Below are 27,575 nucleotides of genomic sequence, written 5' to 3'. Positions count from 1 at the left end.
GCGTATGGCTGGTGGCCAGGTAGAGGTTTCTAGAAGAAGAAACGTCTAGACATTTGGGCAGAGAGTATAAAAGCAGCAGAAGCTGAGTAGTCTGTACTAAGTTTTATTTAAGCACGCTATTGGTTGTGAAGTTAAAAGTTATTGTGAAGTACTTTCAAAGTAGTCTAATAAAGACCATTTTTGCATTATTGAATATTGGAGTTATTTATTCAACAGTTTAGCGATACGAACGTAAGCAGAAGGTTGCAAATAAGCGGAATTTCTCTAAATTCGTTACAATATTTTTTTATTAATGATAGAAAAAAATATTATTAATAAAAAAAATTTATCTCTGAGTTTAAGTTATACTGGGATTACAAAACAAAGTTACAAATTTATATTTACCCTTGTAGCTGATGTGGGCTCTGTATCAAATGGTTACTAATAATGTTCACATTTGAGCTTGATCTACTCTCCGTACCGCCACTACCTAGTGAAGCTGTATTCGTATTGCTTGATGTATTCATCGTCGTCGCTGTTCCCATCGCCCGTACTAACACATTTTCGGGTTTTGCTGCTCCAGCTGCCAATTCTTGCAAATCAGCATCATTATTACTGCCGTTGCTATGACCATTACTGCTAGTGCTACTACCACTGGGCAATATATCCCCGATATCTGGTCGCATTTGCATATCATTTATTAGATGACGACCAGCGCCTACTCCTTCAACTGGGACTTCTTCAAATTTCATAACCTCTGGTGTCACTCCCAACGTTGATGGCATTTGAGGCTCAGATTCAGACTCCAGTTCTGAATCAAAAGCGATCGCAGGTAAAAAGCGTCGTTTTTTCGCTGTAGTCGTTAAAGCAGCGACAGATAATTTACGTTGCCGCCACTGTAACCATTCCTCACGACGTTTTTCACGGAACGCTTCCAATACATAAGGTGGCGGTCTTGTGCCCAGCAACTGACCTGTGATAATAAAATTCTTATAGAATTGTTTTAAGAAGGGTTTATGATCTTCATGGAGCGCTGTTTGTAAACGAAAACGGAAAAGCTTCTTATACGCCCGCACACTAAATTCGCCTGTACTGTGATGATATCGTATGGTCCATTCATTATCCGGATAGAAAAAATAATCATCTTCGGCTTTCCTACGTGCCCTTTTTGCTAAATTTTCCGCATTACTATGTGTCAGTATGAATTTTTCGCTCAGCAATTTCGGATAGTGATTATGAATATTTTTCTTGTTGTGATAGCGATATAAACTTTTCACCTGATCAGACGTCGCTACTAGCGCATCCCAACTGTTGTTGCTATCATCACCACCATGGATATGATGTACACTCGTTTCTACGGCTCCGACTTTGTGCTGCTGTTGCTGGTAAGAGGCTCGATATTTTGCTTTAGTCGAATGTCTCGTATCAATAATAGATGATGGTATTAGATCGAGTGGATCTCCACCTTTGAGTAACCGCATGCTGTTATAATGCAGCAGGTGTCGATTGTTGGAAGACAAATTTTTTGTAATGGCCACCATATCATCATCACCATATGCATCTTCATCGTCCTCATCGAGACACACAAGCTCCTCTTTGCATAGAATTTTTTCGAAATTCTGATTTAGGTCTGTTGAACCTTCATCTTCTTTTTTAATATTTTCCTTCTTGGTGGTAGTGAGCAACAATTGCAGCTGTAACTGTTTCTTATTAGCCGTTTTTGTTGTACTGGCATATTCATCGGTAATATGCGGGAACACTGATCTAACCACAAGTTCGCACGCTTCGGGATATTTACATTTTAGCGTGCGCAAAAGATAATGTAAAGCGTCACACTGTGATGCTGAATCGAAACTGTCGAGCAGATTTAGTGATTGCTCTATCTGTAATTGTAAAATAAAAGGTTTTAGTTAGTAATTTATATTATTTTTATATAATTAAAGATTACATATTTTTTTACTAGCCCCGCGGCAGCGGCCTAGAACCAGATGATATTCCCCGGGGTATAAAAATCATATAGATCGAATTGAATCGGTACAGAAGCAGTTTCTAATCTTCGCTTTACGCGGTCTTAACTGGGAATCAAATCAACATCTTCCGCCTTATAGAAATAGACTTCTCATTAGTTTGCCAACTTTAGAGAATAGAAGATCATTACTCGGGGTAATGTTCCTTCATAAACTGATTATCGGTGAGATACAACTCCACTGACCTTGTAAGCAGACTGAATTTTTCTGTTCCTGCGAGAACTACAAGACACTGTGTACTCTTTCATTTACCCATTCTACGGCGTAATTTTGCCAAATATAGCCCTCTTCGCAATTGGTGCTCGCGCTATAATGAACTGTACAACTGCTTTAGTTTTGAGTATTCGATTGTTGCTATCCGTAAGGAAATACTCTCACGCCTGGCACGATATTTTTCAAAGATTTTTAAATAAGATGTAAATTTTATTTCAATATTAATTTTAACTAATATTTAAGATCCGTTAAGTTCCAGGAAAGCTTTCTAATTTAAATTTAGCGTCAAGTATCGTTCGTGACAGGCGAAAAAATCGTGGGGCTGCCATAATAGCCCGCACGTGTATTGGTGTGCTTAGTTTGTAATTTTGCAGATTTTTGCGCACTGCGTGATTAATACTGTGCTGGCGGAGAGGTGTATTATGGAGCTATATGATGCAAGACTACGATGATGTTGTAATTGAAATTGCACTGATGATGTTCCCTTCCCGGAGCTGGTAGGAGATCAAAGGAGCATTATACGTGTCCCAATGGTACTGTCTGGAACAAAAAAATTTACCAGAAGTAGTATTCGTGTAAAGCCACCAGACGCAAAGGGTGAATCCCCTAAGGAGCATAGGATAACCTATCGCGCTAAAAACCACTCATAGAGAAATTATAAATCTATGTTCTTATAAACCCCACGAACATATTTAGTACATCAAAAAAATGTATGTCAGTCCTGAAAATGTTGACAGGTGTAACTTTTTACATCAGTTGTTTGATTTAATTAATTAATTAAATTTATATCGTCGTGCATTCATTTAAACCCTTCCTTGAGAACTCAAATTCAGAAGTGTGATGCTCTTAGGGACAATTGAAAATGAAAAACACGATTTAACAACAAATATGGGAAGAAGTGGTCGATGCTGTATACATATGTAATAATGGTACAAAAACAATTTTTTTGTCAATTAGTAATAGATTAAAAAGAAAATGTGAGGCAATTAACTTAGATCTACGCGTGTACTCTAGTGTTATACCACATGTGATACTCGTGGTCAGTACCACGCACAGGACCACAAATCTTCCGGAGAACTTCTCTCGAACACTCCAAGAGCCATCTTACCTTCTCTCGACACTTTCCGTGATTCCAGGCATACATCAAGACAGGTATGATGAGCGACCTATGGAGAGTGATTTTTGCTCGTAGAAAAAGGGCTTTACTTATCAATTGCCTACTTAGTCCAAAATAGACAAATACGCCGCCGCCGCCGCCGATTTTCGTCTCTTAATGTTCATGTCGAAAATTGGTCCGATATGGTCGTAAGGGCTATCAACGAATGCGCATCACTGCCAGTTATAATAAAGAAACAGGTGCTCTTAATGCCAGCTCAACACGTACATAAATGTGAATACGTAGGCACATATGTATATTTACCAGGTGCGGTTTTACCTTTCCTAAGAAGACTCAAAGTGGTAAAGCAAAAGCTTTGCCAAGACAGTCGAACAAATGACCAGATGTGTTACTACCCTAACTTAGTGGACAGTCGATCTAATCGGAAAACTGAAGCTAAGCGGCAACCTTAACATCTTTCAACTTAAAATCGGCCGACTTTCATATAAAAATATCAATGTTTCGAGCACAAACGTCTGCAAATTTTGGCTTACATTTTAAAAATTGTATAAACGGCCCTTGTGATCACTTCAAGTATTTCTATTTTTTCGGCAGACGCAGCAGTACCTGTCACTAAGACCGGTGTTAGGTTCGAGGCCCTCTTGGAGTGAGTGAATGAAGGACAGTCTCTTCGCAAGGAGCTACCATACAATTTTTTGAACGATCCGCGAGATTTTGAGGCAAAAACATCGGATCTTTCCGAAATGGCCAAAACGTAGATTTCCTTCAATACCTAAGTGTAAGAAAAACCTTTCCAAAATATTATTTATTTAAATAGAAAAATCAAGTTTTTTAAAGTAAATACGCCGGCGTCGCCGCCGATATAATACGCCGCCGCCTATAAAGTGATCGGCGTAAACCTCTAGTCCAAAGTAGCAGTTGTTGGCAGAAGTTATGTGCCAATTTCTAAGCTGGCATTGTTTCCCTGTTTATGCTGGTTCCCAGATAGACGGAGTCCCACACAATTTCCCCGCTTAGAACAACTTTTTTTCCTATTTCAAAAACTTGTTTCTAATTTTTGATGTTGCTTTGCATGGGGATTGAACCTAGGATCGTGGGTGTGGTAGGCGGAGCCCGCTCCCACGAAACCACGTTGGCCGCATGTGGTATACGTATTTGTTTTTAAGGCAACAAACAGCATGAGCCCGTTCTACTGCAGTGATCAAGTAAAAACGAAAACAGTTGTAGCATAGAATTTGGCAGGCCGCCCTATCCTTAAAACAAGGTTGTTGAACCTTTGGTTATCACCTTTTTAAACTTGCCTGCATTTCAATTAATATTTAGTTCTTAAATTGTTTGCCAAAACTGGTTATCCTATTTTTTTGTACACAGCTGCATCAATATTAGCACATACATACATACCTATTGTATATATAAAGTAACATCGTTTTTTCAATGTAAATACAACTAAACCAAATTAAATTTGCAGATGCAACCAATTTATCTAATATGTATATCGAAAGACACAAAAAAAGCTGCCGAAACAGGAACGCATATACGTACACATGAAGGTAGGTACATAAGAAACACGCTACCCAAAAAACATTTTTGTCAATTCTCAGTTTGAGATACATTTGAGAATCAGTCCATTTCTCACATTTCAAACGTTAGTTTTCAAATGCATTTCAAATAACCGTTGATATCATAATAACCGTTGGCACATTTTTAATATGGAATTTTTCTTTATTTTCAAATTCAGAATTTTTGGATTCTCAACTTTTTCTCAAAGGAGAATAAAGCGGAACGAAATGGAATCCACTGTTGTGCCACTTTCGGTAAGCGAAAATGTCACTTGCCTCACTTCACTTTTAACTCGTTTAGATTTATGCTTTATACTTTATACTTATATTTATACTTTATAAGGACTGCTAAGCGACAAACTTTAAATACACCTCTGAAATTGCTACGCATAAAATTAGTACTACTAAATTTCAATACGCATTATACTCAGATGTAACTGAAATATGTGTCCATGTTTCACCCTCTGCACTAATTCCATGTATTCTATGCGTGTCCACTATAACAACTGATTCAGCTATATGTTATACACAGAAATACAACAGAGGGTTGTGTCTCCGCTTTTCGGTACACCCTGTAGGTGTAGCTAGTTGTTTAACCACTGCCGAACGAAAATATTCCATGATATCGATGGTTTTCAACCAGAATGGAACGAAATGCAAGTATATCTCAAATCATTCTCAAGTTGAAGAGCAACGTTTGAGAAAAAGTTGAGAGAATATTTAGCTTCAAATGATTAATAATGCTGAATATCAAACTCAGAATTAATGTTTTCTCAGACATTTGAGAGAAAAAAAATACATCCTTGTGCCAAATTTCATTGAGATATCTCAAAATTTGAGGGACTAGTTTGCGTTCAAACAGACAGACGAACGGACAGACGGACAGACGGACATGGCTATATCAACTCAGTTCGTCGCCCTGATCAATTCGGTATACTTAATGGTGAGTCTATCTTCTATATTTCTCAACGTTACAAACATCGGACCTAAGTTAATATACCATTTCATGTTCATGAAAGGTATAAAAATTTAGACAAAAAAGTTTTCAATTAGAAAAACAATTTTCTAATCGGAGTCGCCCTTCGGAAGTGATTTGGCAAACACTCCGGGTGAAGAAAGTTAAAAAAAAGGAGGACGGCGGGGTTAATGACATTTGACATATTAGTTCAAGTTTAGCAGAACCCAATTAAGACATGACAGTATTCAGACATTGTTGGCAGCCATAATTTCGAAATAGTAAAAGACTTCGTTTATTTGGGAACGAGCATCAACACTGGCAACAACATCAGCTCTGAATCACTCTTGGCAATAAATGCTACTTTGGACGAGGTAGGCAATTGAAAAGTAAAGTCGCCTATCGGTAAACGAAAATCATGCTCTATAAGTCACTTATCGTACCCGTCCTGCAATATGGTGTAGAAGTATGGACCGGGTTACCCCCTTTATCCCCAAAATCTAAATTCCCAAATCAAAATCCCCAAAATCAAGATCCCATAATCAAAATCCCCAACACGAAATCCCCATTTTCTGTGTGTAAAACATTCAAATTAGGTTTAAAATCGCGGCGATTTTAAATTTGAATGTTTTTCACACAGAAAAAGGAAGTTATGTTTATTCTATTTCCAAATTAACACTTCAATATTGATAATTTCACAAATATTTAATGGTACATTAAAGAAAATACAGTGCAACGCAATAACTTATAAATACAATTAATAAAGTATTTACATAACAAAAAAATTCAAAATTCATTGCATTGCATATAAACACCGGAACATTTTTTTTTTTGTTTTTACAAATTATAAATACATATGTACATACATATATTTTTATGTATAAATTACATTACAAAACCCTGCCAGCAGTTTTCTGATAATTTTATCGCCTATCGCCAAGAAGTAACTAATTCGATAATTTTGTTAATAAGGCGATAGAAATTCATGACAAACAAAACTTATACTTTAACGCAATTTTTTCTCCAAGAAGATATTTAGGCGATGGAGATCTGTAACGTTTTAAATTTTCCTTTTTTCAATTATTTAGAAAACTTTTGCAGTTTGCTTTCGTAGTTTCCTTCTATTCAATAGCTATATTAAAGATATTATGCTAATTTCCAATATTTTCTAATAGTCGGTTCACTACCAGATCTAGGGTTTTCTTTTAAATTTTTTAATATTTTTTCACAGTATTTTTAATAATAAATTAAATAAATAGAAAATGAAATTTAAATCTGTGATCTGGCTTTGAACCGACGACTTTTGCACGGTAGTTGAAGACCTAAGCCTCTGTGCCACTGATATACATAAGAAGTTGTTGTCAAATTCGCAATATAACATTGACATGTTAGAACAGGAAGAAGATATGAAAACACAATGGAAATAGAACGTGTACCGTTAGGTTATTCCCCATCATTTTACTTTATGCTTATAGTCATACTTACATATGGGGTATTCCATCCCATTTCGACCAATTTTGAACCCAACCCCTTTAGAATTGGCTGAAAGCTTTTCTTCTTTTTCTAGCTTACGAAAGACGTTTTTCAGATTTTTTTCAAACTTTTTCATTCAACTCAAAAAAAGTTATGAATTTTAAAAAAAAACACCGTTTTTGTTTTCAAAATGCTATAACTTTTTCAAAAATTGACCGTTTGGGATCTCTTTTTTTTAAATTTGTTTTTAAATGTACTTTTCGGAAAAAATACAAAAAATTTTAAATTTTTTTTTTAAATTTTTCAGTTTTTCGAGATTTTTCGAATTTCGCCATTTTTTTCTCATAAAAAACTTCAATCAATTCTGTAATCATCCCCACTAATCCCGGAGTGGGCAGATTTTTTTTATATTTTTTTTTATTTAATTGAAAAAAAAAATTTTCAAAAATAAAATTTTTTTTTATCAATTTTATTTATATAACAAAAAAATGTAAGAAAATGATTTTTAAGTATTCTTTTCTTTATATATTATGGTAATCTACGATTAAAATGACTCGCTTTCGCTGTCCAGCAACTGCATTAGGCCGGTATACACATACATTCGTATGTATTACCATAATATATAAAGAAAAGAATACTTAAAAATCATTTTCTTACATTTTTTTGTTATATAAATAAAATTGATAAAAAAAAATTTAATTTTTGAAAATTTTTTTTTCAATTAAATAAAAAAATATATAAAAAAAATCGGCCCACTATGGGATTAGTGGGGATTATTGCACAATTGATTGAAGTTTTTTATGAGAAAAAAAAATTGCAAAATTCGAAAAATATCGAAAAACTGAAAAATTAAAAAAAAAATTTAAAAATTTGTTTGTATTTTTTCCGAAAAGTACATTTAAAAACAAATTTAAAAAAAAAAGATCCCAAACGGTCAATTTTTGAAAAAGTTATAGCATTTTGAAAACAAAAACGGCGTTTTTTTTTAAATTCATAACTTTTTTTGAGTTGGATGAAAAAATTTGAAAAAATTCTGAAAAACGTCTTTCGTAAGCTAGAAAAAGAAGAAAAGCTTTCAGCCAATTCTAAAGGGGTCGGGTTCAAAATTGGTCGAAATGGGATGGAATACCCCATATACATAAATGCGAAATTATGTTTATACGCGTCAGAACTTTACTTTATGATTTAATTAAAATTTTTGTGATTTTGTGTTCGAGATTTTTTGATATTTCCTCAAAAAAGGTTTGGGGATTTAGTCCCAAAAAAAGTGCGGGGATTTTGTGTTGGGTATTTTGGGTATGGGATTTTAAATTTGGGAATTATGTATTTGGGATTTTTTTTACCTGGGGATTCTGTTTGGGAACTTTTTTTTGGGGATTTTTTTTTTTTGGGATTTAGGGGCACTCCCGTATGGACCATAACAATATCAGACGAAGTGGTTCTGAGAGTGTTCGAGAGAAAAGTTCTTTGAAAGATTTACGGACCTCTACCTCTTGACGATGGAGAGTACCGAAGAAGATTTATTTACGAGCTTTACGCAGATATCAACATTGTCCAACGAATTTAAACACTCTGCTACGCTCGCTGATCCATGGTATGCGAATGAAAGATGATGCTCCGGCCAAGAAAGTATTCTTATCGCAACACGTCTATGGAAGCAGAGGAAGAGGGCGGCCTGCACTCCGCTGAAAGGACTAAGTGAAAAACGATTTAAACTCCCTTATGGTTTGTCATCAATATCTTCTAACGGAAGTCCAAGAAAACTTGCAGTTTCAACAGGGGAGGACCAGAGTGAGAGCGGTGTAAGAGGCGTTGGTTCCACATTGCAATTTAAGAGACGGTTGGTGTCATGTGGGGACACATTGGAAGCAGGACATACATTATGTATATCGGGGTTGATTCTGGATAGTTAAAAGATTTAATCTGTTACAGTAGCCAGATAAAGTTGAGCTAGAGTGACGCGTTCTCCTCAGGGAGAATGCTTTCCTTTTCTGCGAGTTCGGGTTATTTATCTTAAAGAACGGGGTTCACCAGGCAATTGCTAGCATAGAAGTCCGACGCCTTTTTGTGGATATCACTGGAGACTTGTTTGTGTTTTTCTTCTACATACTGCTGTTTTCTCAGGTGCCGTATTTCCTCATAATGCTTGCGGAGATGATTTCTTAAGCCCCTGGGAGGTGAGACCACTTCATTTAGATATCTGTCAGGATGCAAGGGTTTTTGGGTTTTCAAAAGAAACTTTTTGTTAGCATTTCATTCCTTTCCCTAAGGGGGAGTACTCTCGCCTCACTGAGTACATAGGTGGTGTTTTGGGGACTTAAGAAGACAGCCCCTAGCAATTCTGATAACGGTGTTTTGGTAGGCCTGTTATTTCTTTCCGTGAGTAGCATACAAGCGGCCGGCCAACTTCTTTGTAAGTAGTCATGAGCGTCTTCGTCTTTATCGCAAGTGGATTTTAGGTACAATTGCGGTTGCATATTCGCCAAAATGTAGATCCTGAACGAACGCCACTCCCAGTATTTTTGGGTGTAAGAAAGTCGATAGCGTAATGCCATTGACGTGTCCATATTGTAAATAAAGTCGCCAATTATTTCAGTGAGATAGTTTTTTTTAGTACATAGCTCATCGATGGGTGAGCTGGGAACTTACCAGCAGTCATCGGCGTAGAATACAATAGTGACTCCTTCTGGTGGCGAAGGGTGGTGCTTCGATATGTAGAAGTTAAACGAAAGCGGGGATAGGACACCACCCTGTGTTACCCCTTGTTTAATTCTTTTGGGTTTGGATGTTACGTACCTCAAGTGCACCGATGCCTGCCGACCAGACAGATAGTTTGCGGTCCACCTTTTCACTGTATTTATTTATTTTATTTAAGTCGACAACAAACGTAAAATGGTCGACTGCATGATAAAAAGGATACAGAAAAATACAGATCAAAAGCTAATATTATATATAACAATACAATTAAATCTCTGAATATATAGCACGAAATAAAAGAATATAGAAATTCTTAAGCGGCAGTTACCCACGAACGTACGTAGAAAAAACGTGTCAGCTGACACGGCCTAACTTATGAGTGTGCAATGTAAACGAAAACTCACCGACGTTCAACGCACGTACGTACGTAGCCCGGAACGTAGAAATCAAAACAATTTTGATTTTTTCCGTAAGAACGTCTCAGCTGATCGCTCTCTCACAAGACAGAGTTGCCTATTAAATATTTTGTGTGCTATGTTTGGACCAATTGCAGTTACTATACAAAAAGGCCTAATGATTGTTTAAAATTTTGTTGAAATATCCTAAAATTATTATATAAAATGGGAGGCTACAAATAAATGAACTAGAAATTCTTATTCAGTATTTGTTTATGCCATTTGCACCATGGCGGCCACCGTGGTGTGATGGTAGCGTGCTCCGCCTACCACACCGGATGCCCTGGGTTCAAACCCCGGGCAAAGCAACATCAAAAATTTTAGAAATAAGGTTTTTCAATTAGAAGAAAATTTTTCTAAGCGGGGTCGCCCCTCGGCAGTGTTTGGCAAGCGCTCCGGGTGTATTTCTGTCATGAAAAGCTCTCAGTGAAAACTCATCTGCCTTGCAGATGCCGTTCGGAGTCGGCATAAAATCATGTAGGTCCCGTCCGGCCAATTTGTAGGGAAAATCAAGAGGAGCACGACGCAAATTGGAAGAGAAGCTCGGCCTTAGATCTCTTCGGAGGTTATCGCGGCTTACATTTATTTTTTTTTATTTATTATTTGCACCATGAAAAATTGTAATTCCAAAAGTTGATGTTTGCATAAGCATGCATGCAAACTGGTCAATGGCAACAGTGCTTTGCTGTAAACAATACACACACAAATATGTTATGTACATGTACACAGACGCACACATTGATTCCTACGGGCTTGAGGTTTCGGTAAAACGTGTTTCGTACGACAAACGTCCGTACGTACGGCACACGTCGGTGGGTAACTGGCGCTTTATACTGGAATGCATCAGATTTCGCTCAGCAAGCATTGTGAATGCACAGGATTCCGATCTACTTCCTGTGGGGATGGAACAAGATTCTAATCAGTATGTCGTTCCAATGCGGCAGAGCTCCGATTGCTTAGTGTGGTATGCCATCACAAAAAGTAATATGGCTTGCGTTGTTGGAATGCACTGGATTTCAATCAACTCGATGCTTGACCCAAAAAATTATACCGCAGGAATGCATACGATTCCGGCCAGTATCTCGTGAGAAAGCATGTTTTAACGATGTTGGAATGCAGCAGATTCCAATCAACACAGAACTGTCTTGTTTCTTTTTAATGTTCTAGGTTGAAGAGTCCATGTATGCAATCCATCCTTATACGATATCGTGACTGAACAAATTATGCCGGCATGTTAAAAAATAAAATAGATGCTATCTCTCAAGTTAGATGGGCGAGTATTGCATCACGTAAAGAGGTAAGAGAACATTCAACACTAATAAAGCAACACATGTCATGGTAGTGCTAACACCAGATAAGCAGAGGATTATTTTTAGCAGCTTCGACGACAAAGGTGTAAATGAAAAGGTATGTATATTAGATTGGGCCGATTTATTAACCGATATCGCGCCATCGATTTTTCGATAGGATTTGGGCTCAGGAAAAAAGTTCCACTACGCATACCCAAAAAAATAATTTTCGAGCCTGCGAAATTTCTTTTTTTTCACTCTTTTCGACTTTGATTTTTAAGGTTTTGTTCCATACAAATCGACCCACCCTAAAGTATATAGTGCCTGGATACCCCAGGAGGGACAGCAAAATTCAATTGGCTGAGAAGGTCAGCGGAGTCAATCTCCAATAATTTGCTTATGGATAAGCAATGCCCCAAGTAATATTCTCCCATTTTCTAGAGTGGGTAAGATTATAAGAAGAAACCTACTTCTGTATGGTGGATGGTGAAGATTTGATTCCCAATTAAGACCAAGTTATGGAAATATGTTTTTTTTTCAAATTTTGTCCGCCTGTGTTATTAAAACTGATGATTTGGATACAAATGCAAAAGTAAATTAAGTGTCATAAAAAAAACACCGCGGATTAGTTTAAGTGTGATCCTTTGTCCTTAGGGAGTACCCCTAAAACGCGTACATGGAGTACATGCGATGTTCGGAAGAATGAAGAAACATACATTCAAACATACTTACGCACAGCCATATATGTATACTTACTACATGCATAAGTACCATAATGTTAGAATATGTAAATGAATAAAAAGCACGATAATCATGTTCTATCCGTATTTACACTGCCTCATTGGTAAATTTGATGTACGTATACATAGCGGGAATAAGCAAAGCAGGCAAGAGCATTAGGCCCGCACACCTTATAGCACGCGTATAAGCGGAGGGAATAAGGCAGATAGCTCAAGCTTATTAACAGTCACATTACCTTTGCTTGGTTGTAGCACGATTAGCAAAACGATAATCAAAAACGATAACAGCCGACTGTTATGAAAAGTTAAAGTGTCAAAAACAATCTTTAATGTTGCTTTTGAGTAGTTGACGAATAACGTAAGGCTAGACGATAAACTACAACGTAAGTTTTAGAGTACTAATAATAGACGTTATCGCCAACGCAGGTTTCGTTCGCTAGCCGTTTCGTTTGTTAAAGCATGAGGCTGTAATCCCGGTCTTCCCCTCTAAGTATTTTCAAACAAAACGCCGAGACCAAAATGTTTTATACCATGAACCAATAAAGAGATCCCGCATTAAAAAATAAGTGAGCAAAAACATCATAGTTGGCTGGGAAATAAATTTCTCGGCGTGACGTCACGCTTTTGACAACGTGTTTTATTGCTGACGCAGTGTTCAGACTTTATACCAATCGGAGTATTTTGCTCCGCTCTTACCTCCTACTACATTTTTTATCTTAAAGGTTTATTTGGGTCGAGGTGAAAACTAAATAGTATTACTACCTAATATCTTTTGGTTGAAGTTTTCCATGCATATGTACGTATGAAAAGCTGATTGTTTACAAGTGACGATTGGACGAAATGATTGTTCGTGTCGTAAGACATGTTTGTTCACATTTTTCGTATGGAATCAGAACAGAAGGAGTAAAATGCAAGCAAAAAATGTGTCCGAACGCGATCTGTAAATCCTGCCTAAATTCAACATACTGGTCTTCTTGAAGTTTTATATAAAAATGAAGTACGTTGAGTCAGTGGGGTCAGCTAACCCTGTTTTGCGATAACAGTCGCCAATTGGGAGCACCAAGCGAGGACAAAGCTTCCTCCAACTGTCTCTCCAAACTCAGTGAAGGTCTTATCTTTCCTATGTTTACAAACTGCCGGAGCGTATTCGTTCATCCGCATAACATGACCTAGCTAGCGAAGCTTTCTGTTTTTATTGGCTGAACTATCGTTATATCTGCGAAAAGCTCATATAGCTCATCATTATACCTCCTTCGATACTCGCCATCGACATCACGGATAGGACTATAAATCCTCCGGAGAACTTTTCTCTCGAATACTCCAAGAGCCATCTCATCATCTCTCGACACCTTCCATCATTCCAATCCATACATCAGGACAGTTATGATGAGTGACTTATAGAGCGAGAATTTTGTTCGTCGATACAGGACTTTAATTTTCAATTGCTTAAAGAAGCAATTGTTGGCAAGAGTTATTCTCCGTTTGATTTCTAGGCCGATATTGTTTTTGCTTTTAATGCTGCTTCCCAAATAGACGAAATCCTTCACAGTCTCCAATTATGAATCCGTCAACAGTGACGTGGCTACAAAGGCCACGATGACAGCAAGTACTTCGTCTTGTCCACATTTACTGCAAGACCCACTTTTTTGCTTCTTTATCTTTTACCAGCTCTTCGCCTCCATGTTTGAAGAGCTCGACGGGTATCCCGTCATTACTTGGCACCTTGTGATTTTTTATCCATAATATTGCCATTCCCAAATCGCCAAAGTTGGATGCCGGAGCGTGTTTTCATCATTGACAATCGGGGCATCGGGTTCGTCTTCCCCCACACTCTGTACGTCAGTTACCAGGTCGCCATTATCATTCCTACAGAAATCTTCCCCGGTCTTGAAACCTTCTGTCATTAAAAGAGTATGAAAAATGTATGATAAACCAAAAATAATAATATTTTTCGCGATATATATTCGGGGAGATAGAGCCCACTTTTCTTCCAGAATGTTGTGTGCTAATGGGAGCATTATTTGGTAATCCTACACCTTTTAGGCCGACTCCATGTGCATCTGATAAGCAGAAAACTTTTTTGCTGAGAAACTTTTCATGACGAAAACACAATCGAAAGGGATTGCCAAGCCACCAAATCAATTTGATGTTAGTTGTTCGCCCGCTTTCAAAAAGGAAAAAATATACTCCGAAAATTTTATTTTTACTCCGCCGTAGTCGTTTACTCAGGTAACAGTTTTAAATACTCCGAACACTGGCAGAGAAATATGAGAGAAATGTAATAAATCGAAAAACTTCAAAAGCGCTACGTCATCAAACTTTTTTTTCAAATTCGATTACAAATACAACAATTCCGGAATGCGGGATCTTTGCTGATTTGTTTATGGTTTTATACCAACTCCGAACGGCATTCGCAAGGTTTTTGTTAAGAATTTTTTTTTTACCCTCGGAGAGAAATATATACCAAAAAATAAAATAAAGGGTCAAAAACTGAAACTCATCCTCGCCCTATACTCAAGGTTCACAAATCAAGCAATGTATATTCTCAAAAAAGAAAAATACGAAATGAACAAATTTTCGCGTTCATGGTAATGTACTAAGTAGTTTAGGAATTAGAATAACTAGCAGCCGAAGAAAGCACTGAACTGTTGCAGAGGCTAAGGGGCCCCAACAGTGAAACTGTATAGTCCCTAACATGGTTAAATCGGCCCTGTATCCATGAACTGGTGGTAGATATTTGTATATGCATATTTATAATTTGTTTCTATGTTTGTCTATGGTTTGCGTCAGGCTTCTAGCTAACATGTTTTTCATTTCGTTCTGCTTTCCTCCTCTGCATTCTCTTCACTCAAATTAAATTCTTCTACCACCACCTGCACAACCTTAATAACAGTTATTGTATATACATATGTACACTGACTACCTGCCACAATACGATTAATACATAAAGAATTGAAAAAAATACAAAATTTAAAATAAAATCTATTAATTTGTAATATTTTATGAATAATACATTTTTAAGAGCAAATATTTTTTATATAATTTTTTTCGAAATTGTGAAAAGCGTGAGATCTTGTCAGTACTAAGAAAAACTGCAGTATTTGAAATTAGTTGTGAATTTTCTGCAGGCATGCTTAACCAACGAACCGATATCATTTCGTTACGATAATTAACGCTAATAAACGAAACAAATTCATTTCGTTTCGTTTATTAACGTTAAAAACGTCAAATTAACGAAATGATTTTGCTTCGTTTTCTGCCATATCAAAACGAAATCAAATCGTTTATGTTGATTATTAATTTCAAACTATGCTGGCAAAGCTGATTGATGGCGGATTCATTAAAGGTGAAAGCATTAGCCAAGCTGATTGCAACTTTGCTCACGAATTTTGACAGTACGAACATTTCTCAGAGTATTTTTGACATTACCACCAACGAATTACACAAACAAATTACATGGAGTTTGTGTGTGTATGTCCTCTCGCTGTTACCACCTTACGGCTTCACCATGGCTATAGCATTGCCAGCACAATTCAAACATAAAATATCACGTTTTTGTTAACGTTTTTAACGTTAACGAAAGCTTTTCGTTTCGGCTAAAAACGAGATACAATTTATCTTGATAATTTCTTTATCGGTAATATTTCGAAGTGTTTCAACGGAAACGGTGGAAATTTTTTGATAAACGATTAGCTTAACGTTAAGATGCATCCCTGATTTTCTGCATGTATATATACATACATACATGCATATGCACTTAAACTTTATATGGACTGCTAGTGCATAACTTTATCTACACTTATAGCTCTGACACATAAGCAGTTTTTCATATAGATGAGTTTAACACGAGCTTATGCATTATGAGTAGATTGTACGTATTTTTATGGAGAACGGTAGAATTAGCGACACTGGCGCCATCTGATATTGAAAAGTAGCCAACTCCCCAATTTTGTTCCAAGCAAATCAAAAGAAGAAGAATTGGACATTTGCTTTGGCTGAGGGTGTTGGCACACTTTGTAAGTGAAATTATTTTTCCCACTGGTTGGTAAATTTTCTAACATTTTTCGCAATTAAAAATTGCAATATAACAATCGATTACGACACAAAATATGTTAGCAAGTATTTTTGTTGTATAGGGAGAATGTTTATAACAGTGCTTCGCGAAATTTTGTATGTGAATGGGCAAGGCGTAATAAACTTCAATTGCCAAGTCTGAAGTTCCTTCATATTTACAAACGCAACATCTTGGTTGAATGTTATTGGAATGCATACGCTTGTAATAAACGCATCTATATAAAAATGTCATTGTACCGCAGGCCTTTATGTGTGTGTCCACTATTCTCCACGTGCGTTATACACTATGACCAAGAAGGTTTGTGTCTTCACTATTTCTACATACACTACTATGCGTGAATGTCGATGGGGTTTTTTAGTCGCAAATATATATGTATACACATGTAAAAAAACACTGCTATTGTAACTAAATAAAAAGCGGGTTATCAAAATAAGGTGGAAATCTTTGAAAAGTGTGGGCGATATCGCTTAACTAGATAAATAGATCAGCAGCAACACAAAACCTCATGTTCAAAAAAATTATAATCAGGGCTGTCATGGAATCCAAGTCGGTTTTGCGTTTTGTCGGAATTACAAACCAATATTGATTTGAATTGGTGTCATAAAACCGTATTGGTTTTGCTCTTTTCGAATGTAAATAAAACCGATGTTCGAATCAGCTGTTTTGCAGTGCTCCGGTAATTTTGATGTTAATTTTTTTGACAAAATTTTATAAAATAGTTTTGTGCCTTTAAACAGAAATAAACAAATTTATTGACATCAAAATGGCATCAGCAGTGGTAGCATTTATATTATTGGAAGAAGAAAGTTGCGAGAAGGTCAAAAGGAAAACTTTGAGAGATCGCAGCAATCCGTTTGAGTTGCCAGACACAACGTTATTAAAAATATTTCTTAATGTGGGTTTCTAAATATTTATAGTGTATTTGCAGTTTCATCGCATAAACAAAGAGGCTTTCCGAATGGTATTGGACACCGTTGAAGGACGCTTAACTCGCTCGAAAGTTCTGCCAGTGCTGCAACTAGCAGCTACCTTACGATTTTTAGCTGAAGGACCCTATCAAAGATCAGTTAGCAAGGATTCTAGCATGAGTGTAGGTAGAAGCACGGTGTCAACGATTTTAAATGATGTGCTTCGTGAAGCCCTCCGCAATATCTGGATGTTTCTCCATAAATTCAATCAAAATACACTTTTGCATTGAATTTTTATGCTTTCCGATATTAAGAATGAAAATATATGTAAATTTACATTTATTTTTATAAAATAAAATATTTTCTTTTTTTATTAATTTATAACAGAATTTTAACAAAAATGTAAGTAATACTTGTTAAGAAACGTAGAAGGCTTGATAATTGCTTTTTATATGTTTCCGGGTCAAAAACAACATGTCGATGCCGAAGTCTTTGGACGTATTTGCCCCGCAAAAGTATCTAACACATATGTACTTGAAAGCACCCTTATTAAGTCGAAATTTTTTTTTAACCTAAATAAGAAAATAAGTCATTAAACTTTGCCACTTTAAGTTCAATTTCTTACAATTCTTCACTCATCTCAAATGGATTACACAAATCTCGCAATATTTGCCTTTCCATTCTCGCCTGGCCATTTTCGTATAATAGACAGCTATAATTTGTGTCTGTTCGTTGGGTCCAGTTATATGCCAAAGCAAGCTGCCGGCGTAGAGGAAGGTGAAGCGAAAACGTAAACAATCCTTGCGGAAAGAATAAATAAATCTTCATAAAGTATTTTAGGCCAGTGCAATGAAATTAGTATCCATAAAATTCAGAAAATGTCAACTATATTCGTGCAGGAATCCGTTTTAACAAAACTTGGTGGCCACGACAGGGAGTTGGCCTAAATAACGACAAAAACACACTTACAATTATGAAAGCACTTCACTCAAAAAAATATAACACGGCGGCAATATATTCTAGAGCTTTTTTTTGTACAAAATGGCGTGGATAATAAAATATAAACGTTTTTCAGTGTTTTTTTACAAATTTTCTTTAATTTATTTTGTTCTAATGTTCACACATTCCGTACGAACAGCTGATTTCGAAAAATCATTTGCTCTTCCTCTTCTCGTTGCGATTCCGTCGTAATGCAGAATACCGAACTTCGACTAAAGCGGAGCGTAGAACGGGAACGTAATCGAAATGCAGAATAGGGCTGAGAAACAACTATGAAAAAATGAAATCCAACAGCAAATAACTGATTGGATTATTTCCGATAGCAAAATCGATATTATCGGATTCTGTGACACCTAAAACCGACACTAATTCCGATTCGAACATTAAACCGATAATATTAGATTTCATGACACCAAAGTAATTATTTTGTCGTTTTTAAATCCGATTCCGACAACAATTGGATTCCATGACATTAAATTTAAATGGAGTAACACTTTTATTAAAGAGGATATTGAGGTTACTCAACTCAATACACAGCACACTAATCCGACGAATTCCAATATATAATTGTACAATATTCTACAGAAGCATGAACAACAGTGGCGACATCAGCAGAAACCGCAGAAACCGAGTATCGCAATTAACCGGTAAGAAGATTATAGTGGTGAGCTGTTCATTGCATTTACCTCTATTGACCACTGGGATTGCACGATTTTCGGATATTACAGGGTGTTGTGCAGCAAATTTATGGAGGTGAAGAATTCTTTTAGAAAAGGAATAGTTAGGAACAGAATGCAGTCTTTGTTATATCTTGGTATTATCGTTCACAGACGATATTTTATGGTAGATATGGTCATATATATTCAGGAAATGGAGTGTTTACAAATTTAATATAAATTAATTTCGTACATAGATCTCAATGGCAATGCCAACATTAAATATACGACCATAGAATCTTCATATTTCCACAATGATAACATTAAAACCCGCAAAAAAAGTCTAAGTGCACTTATTGCGTTTTTATATGGAACTGTTTATACTTTATATTTTTCTTTTCTTTCATTTAAAATTTTTTTAGTAAACTCTGCCTTCTTTCTCATTACATAATTTTTTTATATTTATACTTAGAGTGCTTTGCACACAGAGTATATTAACTTTGATTGAGTAACGGTTGGTTGCACAGGTATAAAGGAATCGAGATAGATATAGACTTCCATATATCAAAATCATCAGTATCGAAAAAAAATTTGATTGAGCCATGCCCGTCCGTCCGTCTGTCCGTTAACAAGATAACTTGAGTAAATATTGAGATATCTTCAGCAAATTTGATACACGAGCTTATCTGGACCCAGAATAGATTGGTATTGAAAATAAGCGAAATCGGATGATAACGACGCCCACTTTTTATATATATAACATTTTGGAAAACACAAAAACCTGATTATTTAGTAAATAATACACCTAGAATGTTGAAATTTGACATGCGGACTGATATTGAGACTCTTGATAAAAATTTTAAAACAATTTTTAAAATGGGCGTGGCACCGCCCACTTGTGATAAAATCAATTTTACAAATATCTATCTATCTTATAAATCTTATAAAATAAAGTCGCTAAATGCCATGTATGCACATAACTTCACACAGAATGCTCCGATTTTAAATCGGTTTTTTCCATTTGAAAGCTTAGCTACGTGAGATGGTGCAGTTAATATAATTTGAAGGTATATATTATAGGGGCGTGGCAAATTGCCAAAATGTAATAAAAAATCATAAAATTTTTGTTTACACAGCTATAACTCATAAACGGATGGATGGATTTAAAAAATTCTACTTTTCAGTAAAACTTTGAAATATTTACCTTCGATCTGCATCAAAAAAAAAAAATACTTGATTCCTTTCTTATATCAGCCAAATTGTTTAAGCAAAAGTAACATTTTTATCAAAAAATGCGTAAATGTGTTTGTTCGCTGTGAACTGTCCGCGCTAATTGGTTTTGAGTGGGGCTTGATGCGACACATACATACGTACATATATAGCATTCGCTGCGTTATTTAACTTCGAGCGTAGGTTTATAAGTATGTATGGATGTACATACATCACTATATAGTATAAAACAAAGTCGCTTTTTCTGTCCCTATGTCCCTTTGAATGCTTAAACCTTTAAAAATATGCAACGGATTTTGATCCGCTTTTTTTTAATAGATAAAGAGTGATTGAAGAGGAAGTAACGGATGAACATATTTGGCTGAAAATTGGTGGAGGGGTAGCTTAGAACCAGGAGACAGACATAGGTTAATTTTATCCCGTTCTGGATAGGGTCTTGAGATCAAAACGTGGACCTGGGTAATCCTGGGATATGTTTGTACAATATGGGTATCGAATGTAAGCTGTTTATGAGTACTTTGATACGGGGTATTTTTCGTACCCGCGTGTAACTAGGGTCTCTCGAGATATAAGCGAAAACGTGGACGCGGGTACCCCTAGAATGTGTTTATAGAATATGGATAACGAAAGAAAGCTGTTGATGAGTGCTTTAGTACAGGGTAGTTTTCATACCTATTTGTGAAGGGTCTCGAGATATAGGCCAAAACGTGCATCAGGGTAACACTAGGATGTGTTTTTACATTATGGGTATCAAATTGAAGCTGTTGATGAGTGCTTTAGTACAGAGTAATTTTTATACCGCTGGGTGACTAGGGTCTCAAGATATGGGCAAAACCTGGACCCGGATACCCCTAGAATGTGTGTGTAATATGGATATCAAATGAAAGTTGTTGCCGAGAGCTTTAAAGTAATTTTCATTGTGATATTCGATTTAGTTGCATTAACCTGGCAAAACTGATAAATGTGCATGCGAAGCCGAAATAAAAACATGAATTAATAATACCCACATAACTATACGTCCTATTCGATATGCAATTAAAAATCGTAACAAGCTTTACTCCAATTGGAAGAGGAGCAAAACCGTGGTTGCCTGGTCGCAGTATAAAATCGCCCGGAATAAAGCCACTGATATTACCAGAAAAGCGAAACAGATGTACTGCGATTATAAGCTAAACCCCTTCAAAAGACTTATGGCGCAATTTGAAAAATCTAAATATACATGGTAAGCAGCAATCTGAGTGTCAGGTTGATCCGGATACCCTTAATGACTATTTTGTTAGCTCAGGCAACCGCCGGGTCAATCCTGTACCTTATCATATAACCAGAAACCTTTCACCGGAGAATAACTTTGAGTTTAGGGCAGTGTCGGAGGAAGAGGTTCTAAAATCACTTATGGCCATTAAGTCCAATGCAATTGGTGAAGATGGAATATGTTTGAAATTCGTGAAACTATTGCTGCCATATGTTTTAGGAACTCTCACACATATTATTAACCACTGCTTCACAACGTCATGTTTTCCAAAGGAATGGAAAAAGGCGTTGATTATTCCCGTCGCAAAAATAAATAATGCAGTCGAGCTTAGTAATTATAGGCCTATTAGCATCTTATCTGCTTTTGCAAAAGTGTGTGAGTCCTTGATGGCTTCTCAAATTTCAAAATATGTCCTAGATCACCATCTTTTAAGCCCATTCCAATCAGGGTTTAGATCCAAGCATAGTTGCTCTACTGCAATAATAAAAATACTTGACGATATAAGAGTAAAATTCGATAATAGTGACCTTACTCTCCTGTGTCTCCTTGATTTCTCTAAAGCATTTGACTCAGTCAGCCATAGTCTCCTATGCAAAAAGCTTGAGTCCTATTTTGGCTTCTCTGACAGTTCTGTAAAGCTTATGGCTAGTTATTTGGCGAGAAGGACCCAGAGAGTGTTATGCAAAGGCTCTGCATCAAAACCATGTACTGTTTCCTCGGGTGTACCACAAGGCTCTGTACTAGGCCCCCTCCTGTTTAGTCTTTTTGTCAATGATGTGTTCTCTGTTTGCCAGTACGTAAATATCCATGCTTATGCCGAAGACATTCAATTATATTTGTCTAGCCGTGTTGGTCTCGTCGAGGATTTGTGTTTTAAAATTAATAGTGATTTGTCTGCAATTTCGAAATGGTCGTTTGAAAACTGTCTCTGTTTAAATGCTCAAAAGTCCTATGTGTTGCCCATTAGTAACAGTGTTGTGCACGTTGAAGATATTCCTAAATTGTTAGTTGGAAATAGTGTTCTTCCGTTTACTGACAAAATTAGGAATTTAGGTTTTGTGATAAATTCTAAAATGAACTGTGTTGACCACGTTAATAAAGTCGTGAGTAGTGTTTATTCGGTTTTACGCAGATTAAGAATGTCTGCCTCGTTTACTCCCTTAGAGACAAGAAAAAAGCTAGCTGTTCAGCTTATAGTCCCACACATAACGTACTCAGAGCTAGTTTATAGTCAGTTTGATTCTGCCTCGTACCACAAAATTGATGTTGCGTTCAACAATATCACGCGTTATGTCTACGGCCTAAGGAAATATGATCACATCTCCCTATTTAAGCGCGAAATACTAGGATGCAGTATTTTTGAGTACATTGAGGCGCGAAACTGTATTTATATGTTCAAGCTCATCGAGTTCAAAACCCCTCAATATCTTTACGAAAAGTTTAAATTCCCAAAGTCTTGTAGGCACCGCAATCTGATAATCCCCAAATATTACTATCTGGCCTCATCGAGGCTATTTTTTATAAATGCTTTAAGGCTTTGGAACTCTATACCTGATTTTCTCAAGGGTGCTTTGAGTAGGAGCAATTACAATAAGGTGATCCATGATTACTTCAGCTCAGCGTGAATATTGTGATTTCAACATAACTGCATGACTACATCTCTTTCACTTCCTATCTCTGTTTTTTCTTTCCTACCATATTTAAATGGCTCTACTCTTTAGTCTTAAGTGTGTATTTAAGGTTTAACATTAAGTTTAGTTTTAACATTAATATGAATTATAAGAAAATCGTACAAAAATGTACTGGAAGTGGTATTGAAAATTTAGTGCACTTCGCCCACTGTGATTAGGTAAACTATCGTGTAAAGGGAACTTAGTCGAACAATTACTATGTCGAAGACAGACCACACAAATTAGCTCCCTATGACGTCATAGGCAATCTTCATCCCAGTACACGTTTTTCACATATTACAAACAAGTACTATTACTCATACTCTTAAGCTCTACGCACTATTCCCTAAACATTTCGGCAACTGTTTAGAACCTTGAAGAGTAATGTCAAAATATTTTTTTTTCTTTTCTTAAACATACTTATGGCCGTTCGCACCATCTTCATTTGGTTATTTATTTATAAGTTATGGCAATTCTCGTTTACTCCATGATAACTGAACATCGCACAGTGGTCGGTTCCATAGGCCAAAAATAAAAATCAAAGTGAAAAGTTTGTCCCTCAAATGTGTCGTTAGTATCTCTTATTGGAACGCCTTTTAAAAGGTATATTTTTTTTTGTATTCGAATTGTACTCTTTAAGAATAGCTACAAAGTTGGGGTTATGGTATTAGTTGGTTTTTGCAGTGTGAGCAAGTTAAAAATAAAGTGGAAGTTTAAGCTATATAAAAATACATAAAATATCATTGTACTGAAATAAGTAGAAATGGATATTGAAGTCAAAGGTATTTACTTCATTTTGAAATAATTTTAGTGTTTTTAGCTTGTTGTATTTTTTATTCAAGGTTCAATTCGAGCTCAAGGCCAGAACAATAATTTTTTTCCAATGATAATTATTGTTATTTTTTAATTTTTCTAAATTTGAAAATTGTATTTTGTTTTTGGAATAGTAAGTAGAAAATTTTTCAGACAACCTGCCATAGCTGCGCAGATAGATCCATTTCGAAGGGTGCTAAGCCTTCATCATCAGTATGCTTTAGGCACGCTGCGCTAACCATTTAGCTATACACAGCGGTGGTTTGTTTGACTGACAAATTGCTACTTCTATTCCGTCTTACCAACTATCAGACCAATTCTAAATATTCTCGCGGAATTTTGTTCTCGCGGATTTTTTTTTTCCCGCGGAAAAATTCCTCCAATTCTGTTCTCCTAGGGAGAACAATAAGTGGGGAATAGGAATTTCGAATTTTCGAAGTCAGCTGTTTTGTCAATGGAAATTTCGTTGCACATTTCTTATTTTGTTTAAAAAATTGAAAAGTTTAATTATTGTTGCGAATTTGTTTGAAATTAAGAAATAAGGTATAAACAATGCACATTATTGCATTTCATGTGGTATTCACTGGAATGAGTAATGAATTGGTGCCACAGCAACATCAACAGAGGAGCATAAGAAGAAGAAGACGGCGGGATAACACAAATCCGCTGGAGTTGCCTGCTTTCATTCTGCAAAGCAATTTTCTGGCGGCCAAGTCGAGTTGAGTTCGTCTTTCGCCATATGCCAAAATCTATTTAAGCCTTCTTAAAAATCCTTGCCCAATTTCTGGATGGCTGCATCAAATATACGAAGAGCTCTTCCGTTGCTTATGATATACTTTTTGACTTAAAAGAATGAATATTGTGGTTGTTGTTGTTGTTGTATTAACAGTGAGAATATTGTGGTAGAATGTAAATACATATTTTAGCACAAATTTGTACAAATAAGTATTTTTTTTCTTAAAAGAACCAATTTCCTTTAACTATTTTGATGCATTCCCTTTAATTTAACTAGTGAAAAAACTCCTATGAAATGGCAGAGAAATCTCCCTCTCCCTCACATTCATAATACCTACTTTTCTACCATAACCGGTTTCCGCTTTTTCGAACATTGTTCAGAATAGGAGGAAAGGGAGAAGTGAAAAAACTCACAAGGAATTTTTATTTAGAATACGAGGAATGGGAGAAGGGAAAAAACTCGCACGGAATTTTGGTTTAGAATTGGGCTGTATATCTATTCAGTGTTGCGCCATCTGTTGCAAATCACTGATAATGTTGGATTTTTTTATTGTCAATTACTTTGTTTGACATTCCCAAGTGCTCATGGTTTATTAACAATTGTTTTTGCTTTTACCGGCCTATTGATAAATAGATTCAAGTTTCGATTCGAGCTCAAGGCCAGAACAACAATTTTCTTTTCCAATGATAATTGTTGTTATTTTTTAAAAATTATTGTTCTGGCCTTGAGCTCGAATCGAACCTTGAATCATTTATCAATAGGCCGATAAAAACAAAAACAATTGTTGTGTTTTTTTTTTTTTTTGTTATTTAAAATTTCACCAGTGCTTTTATTAGTGTTTATTTGCACAAATATTTCAATTTCAGCTAAAGTTTTAGTTGGGTTCCTCACCGATCCTCACGTTGGGACTTATATCTTATTATTAGTCAAAGTTTTAAGATTCTAAGGTGTTAATATCAGTTGCCACTTTCTGCCACTAACTATGTTTTGCGAGAGTTTTCTGATAGCGTCACACTGATAAATTATTGTCGTATGTTATATGGGCTCACATGTAACATACGACATTATTCTATCCAGTGGACGATATGCAAATGTAAACTTTTGTGTGTGTTTGCTGTTTTATTATTGTTATGTATGCAAGACCTTTTAATAACTTTAATTTCTTTATTTAATCCTATTAAACATTGTATTTGCAATAGACACATCTTACCACTTTTGCCCCACATCTACGTACTTTTTGTATGCATGCGGTGAAAGTGGGTGGTTATGGGTGGTATGAAGGTATCACCCGCACCAATTTTATGAAGAAATAATTCTCACATATTTGTAAAGCCGTGACCAAAGTTTCACGTTGATATCTCTACCGGAAGTATTTTTGGCCTCCAACTCCATATAAGACCGACCAGTGTGCATCGTATCGGTTAAATGTTAGGCAAAAGTGTAAGCAAAAGTCAGCTGTCGTGTATTTACAATAGATTTTTTCGATTTGTTTTAGGAAATATTCATAATTATAGATATAAATAGGAGTAAATCGCTATTACCTATCCCTATTCTATCTATTACCTGTCCTCTCTGGATTATTAGGATAGGAAGAAGATATGAAGCCCCTAATGTTTTTTTTTCAGATGAGGAAGCATCGAAAGCCTTGAAGTCAGTGTAGGACTCGTTCTGCACTAAATCTCCTACCGTCGCAAGTACCGATCTTCCGGCATTACCGTCAAGTACTGTTCCCTAAGGTCGAAGAGATCTTATCTAAAATCCGTGCGTTCTTCTTTTAAATTATTATTACCTGAGATCTGTATGAGATGGATGGAGAGGATTATCTCCAATCCATCTCATGTTCTTTTTTTCGTTGCCGCTGGTCTCACGTGCCTCAGCTGATCCTGATTAACCGATTATTCAGCACTGCTTCTTAGGCTTATAGATCGATAGGACACATTCCTGCGATTACCAGGGCTGCTTTATTTTATAAAGTTTCGAAGGGGCCTTTTCATAAGCGTACTCTAGGTGGGTTCTGTCTATCACAATGCCCAAATACTTTACTATTATCGACGTGTCGAGGTCATGGTTGCAAATTTTAGTAGTGATCCTGTCTACCAGGTATGTAGGGCGATAATACTTGTCCTTTTGGTCGCTCTTTTTTGAAAAGCACTTTTACTAGGATTACCTATAAATGAACTATTTATGTACGAACGTGATGGAAGAATATATTTTTTTGTTATAACTACAATAGAGCAGTACGAGCTTCTAGCAAACATCTACACAGTTCGACGACCAATATTCCATCGGCCATGCTGGCAGTGTTATGTTATGCGAAGAGTTAGACGGAAAAAGTTTATTAAAATGTATGGAGATAGACCAAATTTAGGGCAGAACAACGTCTGACGGGTCTGCTAGTTATTAATCATAAATAAAAACCGTTAAACCTCTCGTAACAAAATTCGGCAGAGGGGTTGCCTTTACTATAAGGAATGCTTTGAAGAAAAATTAACGAAATCGGTTAAGGCCCACGCCCACTTTTATATAAAAATTTTTTAAAAGGGTCGTGGACGAATAAAATTTATTTATTTATTTATTTATTATTTAAAGTCGACGACAATAATAGATATATCTTTGCAAAATGGAGCTTTATATCAATGGTTTTTCATTTCCCAAGTGTATTTATAACAATAAAAAAAAAAAAAAAAAAAAATGTAAGGCGCGATAACCTCCGAAGAGATCTAAGGCCGAGC

The 27,575-nt window shown here is 36.1% G+C and overlaps 1 protein-coding gene across 3 annotated transcripts in view; it reads right to left on the bottom strand.

Moving 5' to 3' along the window:
• LOC137244677 (uncharacterized) overlaps positions 1 to 27,575 on the bottom strand; it is a 164,803-nt gene that overhangs the window by 59,668 nt on the left and 77,560 nt on the right. For all 3 annotated transcript variants that reach the window (XM_067774034.1, XM_067774035.1, XM_067774036.1), the window contains exon 3: positions 385 to 1,862. In XM_067774034.1, coding sequence (XP_067630135.1) covers positions 385 to 1,862 — 1,478 coding nt within the window. The remainder of the gene's footprint in view (positions 1 to 384; positions 1,863 to 27,575) is intronic.

This window comes from Eurosta solidaginis, chromosome 3, assembly GCF_040869045.1.
Source record: "Eurosta solidaginis isolate ZX-2024a chromosome 3, ASM4086904v1, whole genome shotgun sequence".
Taxonomy (NCBI): Eukaryota; Metazoa; Arthropoda; class Insecta; order Diptera; family Tephritidae; genus Eurosta; species Eurosta solidaginis.
The sequence above is the reverse complement of the archived record's forward strand: the minus strand, read 5'-3'. Positions and strand labels throughout refer to the sequence as shown.